The sequence below is a fragment of the Mytilus trossulus genome, chromosome 2 (genome assembly GCF_036588685.1).
Source record: "Mytilus trossulus isolate FHL-02 chromosome 2, PNRI_Mtr1.1.1.hap1, whole genome shotgun sequence".
NCBI lineage: Eukaryota > Metazoa > Mollusca > Bivalvia > Mytilida > Mytilidae > Mytilus > Mytilus trossulus.
The window spans coordinates 78,901,431-78,911,369 of record NC_086374.1 but is presented as its reverse complement, the minus strand read 5'-3'; the positions used below and the strand labels follow the sequence as shown (position 1 = coordinate 78,911,369).

Sequence of the window (9,939 nt, the reverse complement as noted above, 5' to 3'; positions counted from 1 at the left end):
GCGTCATATGTCTCTGATCGAATTGAGATAAATTAACATTTGAAGTTTCTTTTTTGAACTTTTCATAGATATAGGAAGATGTGGTGTGAGTGCCAATGAGACAACTCTCCATCCAAATAACAATTAAAAATTAAACCATTATAGGTTAAAGTACGGCCTTCAACACGGAGCCTTGGTTCACACCGAACAACAAGCTATAAAGGGCCCCAAATTTACTAGTGTAAAACCATTCAAACGGGAAAACCAACGGTCTAATCTATATAAACAAAACGAGAAACGAGAAACACGTATATATTACATAAACAAACGACAACTACTGTACATCAGATTCCTGACTTAGGACAGGTGCAAACATGCATTTTTCCTAAATGTAAATGTCATTTGAAAAAAAATCCCCCAAATCTCACATTTAAAAAAATAATTGTTTATCGATATAAATTTTTACAGGAAAAGTACATTTTAAAGGGAGGTAATACTGTTACCGAAGCTCTCCGTTATATTTTCATACGCTAATATCGCCCTTTCACATTTTGACCTTTTCGATAAAGCTGTAAATGTGTAAAGTTCTATCCAGAAATGAATTCTCTCATGTTTATTTTGTCTATAACTATCTATTTTTATCGATAAAGTATTAAAAACAAAGAAAAAATCGAAAGTTTCTAAAACCGGAAGTAGGAACTATTTTTGTTTAACTATGAAAATGGATGCCAAAATCTATCAACAAAAGCCGTGAAAAGAAGCGATTGGATGTGCGGGTTTCTATCGTCTACGTAAATGACGTATTTACACTGAAGAAACACAATTTTGCAGCCAACAATAATTTGTAGGTAATGCACCAAAACCTACATAAAATAAAGGACTAGGCAAATCAATACGTCCAGGACCGAGCTGGTGCGAAGACGTTGAAATTAATTTAAAATCCAATTATTATTTCAGTTCTTAAAAAAACCATGACTTGTTTATATACAGAAAGACAGATCTCAGATGAAAGTTGTGCATCCTTTTTTTTCAAAGAAGCTATGCCACTATACAGGGTTTAGTACATTCATAATCTGGGCTATAGACTATAGTTGATGTTATATTTGACACATTGAAGCTGGATTTTGAACTTAATAGTTACAATTATCCAACATCCTTTTGGACATAGGATATCAAAAGTTTTGGTCCACATTATATTTCGTTCATAAAAGTATGCAAGGTGCTTCCATTGAACAACTTTTCCCTACTCTATATTTGCAGGAAAGTAAACTATTAAAAGCAAATTTTACACATGACTTCAATGTAGAAAATAAACATAAAAAAATATGTGTATATTCTACAAACTTGTTTCTTTTTTTCTTCTTCAATTACTGAAAATCTGATGTGTCTTAGATGGATGGCTACCTTTGGACCCCAGGATATATAGTCATTTGCTACAATTACTCCGTTCCAGACATGTGACAGAGTTGTCAAGCCACAACTGGAGATTTGAAAATTTTCAGCTGGAGTTTGGGTCTCATAACTGGAGATTTATTATTGACCTTTTTATCGATGTACGCGATGTTTTTTTTGTGTTTTTAAACTGCATATCTTCCTCTTTTTTTGTTTGTTTAAAGGAACAACTATTCCATACCTTTCAACACCTGCATATCCATTTGTGCTTGTTTAGCTTTATATCTTTTTTGATATGAGCATCACTGATGAGTCTTATGTAGACGAAACGTGCATCTGGCATACTAAATTATAATCCTGGTACCTTTGATAACTATGATGACCCCAGAACAGGAAAACTTCCGTTTTTCTCGGACTTTTCCCATATCAATTTCGAGTTTCTTGGACATTTTCTCTGTCCCTACCAATTTCTAAACAAAAATGTGTATTGAAAATTTTATGAGGTTGACATTTTCAAAAGCGGAAAATTTCGAATTTTAACGGGAGGGACGGAAGAGGGTCTGAAAAGCGGGAGATTTTTACTCCCGCCGAAAGAATCATATGTATGCTGCTCATGTATTTAAATTGTTTAACATTTGTGCTTAAATATTTTACTACTTCGTTACGATATTGGTGTTTTATATTATTAAGCAGAGTTTTTTCATAGGAATTGAATATTGATAACATAGACTTATGATGAACATAATTACAAATTTTCCCTTTTTTTCCATTTGATATTTAATATGTTAAGAATGTCTTAAGAAATAACATCTTCGCTAGCCAAGGGATGTGATCCACTTCCCTCCAGTCTACCCTTGGTGGATTGAGATAGAATTTCAGAGACACATGGTAATGATTTTCATTGGTTGCAGTCAAAACTCGCTGCATCCAATCAAAAAGCACCTATAACATGATCTTGTGTAAATGTAAAGTGTAAGTAAACAATTGCCACATGCTTATTATGCATCAAGTCCTTACATCCCTAAACATATGACTATATTAAGTGGCAATTTGAATGTTTTTTATCGACTGATAGAAGTTCCGATGTATATTTCTTGCACAAATGTGTGTAGAATCTAGACGCTAGGCTTAAGTTAAAACATTGTTTGTTTACCCTTTACCGACCAACCCTAAAATTTGTTCCACCTGAAAATCTTATTTGTATTTACCATTGTTTACCAGTAAGATTTTATTTTATTTTATTTTTCCGTTCCTACAATAAATCTTATATTTGTATTTCCTGTTCAAAACTTTTTTACCGGAATCCTCTGGTATTATCTTTCCTAAACAAGGTCTAGTCCGTTTGGTATTACATGAGCGTTTGACTTGAACACTTGCATTCAGAGTTTCAAAGCATTTGTTTGAAATCGATGTTGAAAGCTATGAAATCATGATATGACAAACGTTACTCTGTGTCTTTATACTTTAAGAGTAGTATTCATTCAAAAAAAAGTTCGTCCAATACAAAGTTATCAACGTGTGTACAAAATATTTAGTAAACAATGGTAAATGGACGTTGTATCCTATGTAGGAATGGCCTTTGGTGATCCGTAGATCAGAGTGATTATATTCATGATGCCTTCGACCAGCATTGGCATATTATTTATATCTGACATGAACCAAAGGTCTGTAAACTGGAGAATATTTTGGAAGTAAAATTGCAAAGTTTTTCCATACAGATCATTTATAAATGCAATGTAAAATACGTGACAATTGAGTTTCAAGTCTTGTATCCTCTTTGGGATACGATTTAAGCAATCTGTAGACTTATACCTGTACGGTGTATTTACCTCTAAATTGAAGAGTTCAAGTGCTACCATTGGTCAAGAATATAAATGTATTCTGAATGGGCGTGACTTTAATAAACTACCAATAGAGTGCGCAACATTGTTATAAAAAATGTTGGCTTAATCTGCCAAGGGTGGAGAGGAGGGATTTGGATGGTAACCCTTGGCTAGCGAAAATTAAGAAATAATTGAAAAGGGACTTTTTCTTGAAAATAATGAAAATATAGATATATAAACAATTTTTTTTTTGCTGCTTCATTTTCTTATCTAGTGTTCTAGCTACAAATTTGAACAGGGTGCCACCCTTTTTTAATGCCTTTAAAATACCATTAAAATTGTTATTGTTCTATGAACTGGAAGTTCTGGACAGCTACCTGTGCAAGCTGTCAAATTAAGTGAACTATTAATAAGTGTATGGCTTTACCTGACTGCTTTGTTGTCAAACACATGGTTAACTAACTCCAATTACCTTAGTTTTAGGTCTTAAATAATTTGTGTATTTCAAAAATGTTTGACAAACAATTTGATTACTTCCCCTTATTTATTACCTGTTCACAATATATATATTACTTAAATTTATGTTTCTTTTCGTAAAAAGATTAAATATATATATATAAAAAATTGTAAAAGCAAATGCATATTAGAATATAAAATCAATTTTAATTATTTTCACATGAATACACTTCAAAAATAAATATTTTGAAAATTATATTTTTTTGCATCTTACATGTAACTTCCATTAATTTATCTATTAAGTGCAATCAAGAATTCCCAATATTGCGAAATGTATCTGGCCAGACTGGTATAGTGACAGTAACTACATGTTATTTTGATACACATTAAAACAGGTATAACGAAAAATTATCCCAAAGAGGGTCTCAGCATCATGACCACAGATTTATGAAGTCAACTATAAAAAATAATTGTGTCTAAAGAATTAAATTACATAACTCCACTTTAACTGAAACTTGATGTTTCCATAATGCATCATAAAAGTTATTCGCTTATTAATTATAATGAGGCTTAAATAACATGAATAATTGCCCTTTTTTAGCTCACCTGGCCTAAAGGGCCAAGTGAGCTTTTCCCATCACTTGGCGTCTGTTGTCCGGCCTCCGTCGTCGTTAGCTTTTACAAAAATCTTCTTCTCTGAAACTACTGGACCAAATTAATCCAAACTCGGCAACAATCATCTTTGGGGTATCTTGATTAAAAAATGTGTGGCATGACCCGGTCAACTAACCAAGATGGCCACTACGGCTAAAAATAGAACATAGGGATAAAATGCAGTTTTTGGCTTATAACTCAAAAACCAAAGCATTAAGAGCAAATCTGACATGGGTTAAAATTGTTTATCAGATCAATATCTATCTGCCCTGTTATTTTCAGATGAATCTGACAACCCGTTGTTGGGTTGCTGCCCGTGAATTGGTAATTTTAAGGAAATTTTGCTGTTTTTGGTTATTATCTTGAATATTATTATAGATAAAGATAAACTGTAAACAGCAATAATGTTCAACAAAGTAAGATTTACAAATAAGTCAACATGACCGAAATGGTCAATTGACCCCCTAAGGAGTTATTGTCCTGTATAGTCAATTTTTAACAATTTGCATAAATTTTAATAAACATTTCCATTGATACTACTGGGCCAAGTTCATTTTAGATAGAGATAATTGTAAGTAGCAAGACTGTTTAGTAAAGTAAGATTTACAAACACATCACCATCACCAAAACACAATTTTTTCATGAATCCATCTGCTTCCTTTGTTTAATATTCACATATACCAAGGTGAGCGACACCGGCTCTTTAGAGCCTCTAGTTTAATAATATAGATTTTCGCGTAAAATTGACCTTTTTTCAATGACAGTCTTACATAAAATTGCCCTATTAATTTCTGACTAGCACCTGGTCCGAGACCACCATTGTCGTCCCTTGATTTTCGTTGTTCACAAATATAGTCCCTAGTGTTGACAGTGGGTTACTTGCCATTAATTTTTATACCCCTTCCAAATTTATTTCTCCATGTTCACTGCCTCAAATTGCAAGAAGGGGGATGAAATTACACTGTAAAAAAATTTGGGTCCAGAATTTTAAAGGAAAGTAGTGATTTGGTCCAGCTGAAAAAGGTTGAAAATGAGCACTTCGGAAGCTGTCAAAAGATTTCAAGACGCCCTTAACATAAAATTGTCCATATTTTGAGTTAGAGACGATGAAGTTTTCTATAAATTTGATATAATTTGTCCCAAAAGTAGTACAACACACTGTCAAAGTTTCTTTGAGAAAGCGCAGGTGGGATTTTTTTTATTTTCATTTATGTTCTAAAAGAAATGCACTACGAATTAATTGTGTTCTCGGACCTAAGAGGTGAAATCTGTAAATATAGAATTTGTACTCTGGCAACTTCCCTAAATGATTTGATGGTGTCAACTTGTCAAATAGCATGAAACTAAAGGATTTAAACTTTTATTTTATAGAATTTCTGCAAAAATGACCAATTTTGGCATTTTATGGTCAAAATAGGCATTTTATAACTTTTTCAATATTGATGCATAAATGGCATCCTGACTTTCTATCCGACAGGTTTTTATGGGTCAATATTTGTGTTTCTATGCCTTTACCTGCTTCTTTTACTTATTTATGAACTCTGAATCTACAGAAAAGAAGTCTATCTCAGATAAAATGTGCAAAATTTGTTGTATAAATGACCCTTGTCTAACGCCTTGTTTGGATGAAGGCAATAGTGGGGAGCTTGGTATATAAAATTTGATGTCCATATTACAGACCTCACTAAATTTGTATCAAATGCACTTTACAATGTCTATTGTACCTGTTCCATTTCACATAATAAATTTCTTTTCTTCTGTAGGATAGCAAGTGGTTTAAATATAAGCCTGTTGAGAATAAATTGCATGCAAGTTTTTCCCTAAAAAGGCAAAAATCTTTGTTTCAGCCCATACTGCTTGTAAGAAAAGTTAATTGCAAGAGTCTTTTTGTGCTCAGATTTGTTGTATCATGTCACATGAGTATAGAAATGATAAAAAAGACACAAATTTTTATTTCTTATAGCCTCAATATGCATTTTTTAATGTAAATATGTAGCACGGCCTTAATTGACCCTAAATTTTTTCCAGTCTTACTTGGCCTAAGACCCTTTTAAACTAATATGATATGTTATTTGTAACTTTTCTTTCCATTTAAAGTACTTTAAATACATATGTAAGGATTATTTATAACTAAAAAGCTTCACAAATTAAAAATTGCTGGAAAATATTACATCTTCATGTAAGGCTCCCCTTCATTGAAAAACCTGAATTTTTAGGCACAGGCTCATATAAATTTGACTTTTGAATAATTATGCCAAGTCTGATAAATCAAATGAGTACTCTATTGCTTTTAGTACATGATAAGTTATATGTTAAGGCATTTAAAAAGTATTTTTTTGCAATATTTTAATTTTTAAAGCCCCAAATGTTGATAGTTGAAATTTTTCAATTTTAACGTCAAAATTTTACACGTAAAGATGAGTATAGAACTTAACTTAATGTCTATAATGTTCATCCTATTGTCATGAAACTTTGTAAGCAGTGTTATAATACATTAAGCTTTGTTCATACCAAGTTTTTTTAAGATTTGTCAACTCTTTCTACCCTATTAGGTCCGAGACCACCATTGTCGTCCCTTGATTTTCGTTGTTCACAAATATAGTCCCTAGTGTTGACAGTGGGTTACTTGCCATTAATTTTTATACCCCTTCCAAATTTATTTCTCCATGTTCACTGCCTCAAATTGCAAGAAGGGGGATGAAATTACACTGTAAAAAAATTTGGGTCCAGAATTTTAAAGGAAAGTAGTGATTTGGTCCAGCTGAAAAAGGTTGAAAATGAGCACTTCGGAAGCTGTCAAAAGATTTCAAGACGCCCTTAACATAAAATTGTCCATATTTTGAGTTAGAGACGATGAAGTTTTCTATAAATTTGATATAATTTGTCCCAAAAGTAGTACAACACACTGTCAAAGTTTCTTTGAGAAAGCGCAGGTGGGATTTTTTTTATTTTCATTTATGTTCTAAAAGAAATGCACTACGAATTAATTGTGTTCTCGGACCACCTTGTCCTTTTCAAATCCTGGCTAGAACACTGTTATCCATGTGTTTATTGAGAAGGAGTTTTGAAGTCTGAAACTTGATCTGGCAAAGCAAGGTTTGAAATTAGCAGGGACCCACTTGCCAATGGCCTCTAAAAGTTGGTGTGGGCTACTTCAATTTCTGCTTTTCTAGTATAGGACTATATATGTTGGCTACATAATTTAAGCTGTGGGCTACCATGCCAATATTTTAAGTTCAAACTCTGCAAAGGGTCCAAAACAAGCTCCTGCAGTTAAAGAAAGCACAGCATCATGAGACAAACCAGGCTTTCGTACTACATTATGTCATAGATATGTACATGTGATTCCTCTTAAGCATGTTAATTGCATTATAATATATAGTCCACATTTTAAATATGCAGTTAACATGAATATGGAGTGCAGAGAAAAAGAGGATACTATATATACATGTACATGTACATTAGGTTGACATGTAAACCTGTCAATGAATGACCATGATAGTAAAAATTTGTAACAAATTAAAACATGCACTTTTCAACCAAAAGTTATATTATATGTTGTAAAACTAAGTTTGCTTGAGGTAGAGGTTTTATTGATAGGGAAAAAAATATTGAAAAAAAGTCTTTTAAAGCTTCAACTTTAACTTTCACAAGAAATTTATTTGTCTGTGCTATTTTTATGGTATACAGTTTTTTAATCAGAAAATTTCAAGAACTTGTTCCTATTTCAATAAAACATCTGACTCCTGCTGTGGTGCTGTTAAAATGTTGTGTCTTTTATTTTACCATTACACATTTGGTTTTGTTGAACATTTATTTTTATTATAATTTCTGTTCCAAAAGCTGCCATTTTGCCACAGCAAGTTTTGGTCTACACAAGTTGAAAGGCACCTGAGCAATTTTCAATGTTGTCAAGCTGAAAATGTCAGGTTTGTATCTATTGATTTTTATGTTTGGTTTGCATGGATTAGAAAAGATTTTGTTTCATTTATGCATTTTATATTTATTTATTAATATCACTTATGATTATGAATTGAGTTTTGAATGAACACTTTGCTTACTTTGCAGTGTGAGAGATTTATTTCAGTAGATTATCAAGTTCAGGAGTTTGTGTCTGTTACAATTTCCATAATGGGCATAGGCATGTTATATGTACATGGGGACAAAAAATATGACACTGTCAATCAGTATTTTGGCCCACATGGTGGTGTCTGAACTCTTTAGACCAGAATGGTAATTGGACATGTCTTGATGGTAAACGTTAGATATTAACCTTGAACAAATAAAAAGATTTTAACCTTTTGAATTCTATACAATAGTTTTTTCACCAAGAAATATGAATGATGTCCAGGGGCCACCAGTGACTCACCACACTTCAGAATTAACAAACAGGGAGATGTGGACACCCAACATATTGCCTTGTACATGTAGCTATAGTTTGAATGAATAAATGGAGGAATTGATAAATAATACATTCAATAAATTTTGGTGCTTCTCAAATTTTTTTAAACAAAATTATGTTAAGCCTACAATTGTGTCTTATAACAGTAAATGAAGCAAGAACCTAGAACAGCCATCTTAAAAAAAATATTGAACCAATGCAATTGTAAAGTAATTTTAAATATCTTGAATACCGTTTCACCTTCTTTCATTACAAAAATTAAACTTAATAAATAGGATGTATTCTTTTTTTAATGGTAGTTCTGTGGGGGAAAAAACACATTTTGTCATTTGTTTATTAAAAAGTCTAGTGAAACTCTGATAATTTTACATTGTATGTTGGTGTTTGCTGTATATTCATTAAAAACATTTTCCATCATCACGAAGAAGTTTTAAAGGTAATCGTAAATGCTTCTAGAATACTTAGCAAATGTTAAAATATTCCAAATTCACAAAGAATAACATTGGAAAGGTTGTGTGTCTGTCATTAACCAGAAATAGAAGAAAAACGTGAAAATTGCAACAAAATAACCACCAAGAGTGGGTGGAAAATTGGTAACTAATAAATACAACAATAGCATACAAAATTCAGGTTAAGATAATACTGTTCTTTTTTATAACGTTTTGTAGTTTATACATTATGCATCATTACTATCCTGGTTCTAAGTTCTAATTAAGACTCAATTTTATTTATGTTGAATAAAAAGTATTTTTTTTATGAGGAATAGACGGGTGCTTTATTTACTATTTAATATGCATGCATGTAATTGTTTTCAGCAGATAGGACACTTAAATGATTTCATGCTTAATTAAACAAATGCAACTAATATTTATTATATTTTAACACTTTAAAAGGTAATAAAATTAAAAACCCAGTGATTTCCTGTCAATTTGTTAAGAGTAACTAATCCCAGAAATGAATCCATAATTACTTGTACATTTAGTATTGTTGCAATACTTCTGGTTTTAATTTCGTCTCAGAAACTGATATAAATGCTAGCGATGTCTAAGAAATTTCTATTTGAGTCATTAAAATCATTTCCATTTTTAACTGATGCCTTACCTGAAATGTTCTAGGAGGTTTTAAGTAGAATTATAAGAAAATTCATGAAATAAAAAGGATGAAACAGTCAATACAAGATCGTTGATGTTTTAAGAATCTTGTGTGAAATCTACTACTTGAAAAAAAGAGTAT

The 9,939-nt window shown here is 31.8% G+C and overlaps 1 protein-coding gene across 8 annotated transcripts in view; it reads left to right on the top strand.

Annotated features, from left to right (window-relative positions):
- The first annotated feature begins 698 nt into the window (after positions 1-698).
- LOC134708063 (histone-lysine N-methyltransferase 2C-like) overlaps positions 699-9,939 on the top strand; it is a 78,990-nt gene continuing 69,749 nt past the window's right edge. For 7 of the 8 annotated variants that reach the window (XM_063568357.1, XM_063568355.1, XM_063568356.1 and 4 more), the window contains exons 1-2: positions 699-827; positions 8,148-8,233. In XM_063568357.1, the coding sequence (XP_063424427.1) occupies positions 8,227-8,233 (7 nt within the window). In that variant the 5' untranslated portion in view covers positions 699-827; positions 8,148-8,226. The remainder of the gene's footprint in view (positions 828-8,147; positions 8,234-9,939) is intronic. The other variant, XM_063568354.1, reaches the window with a different exon arrangement.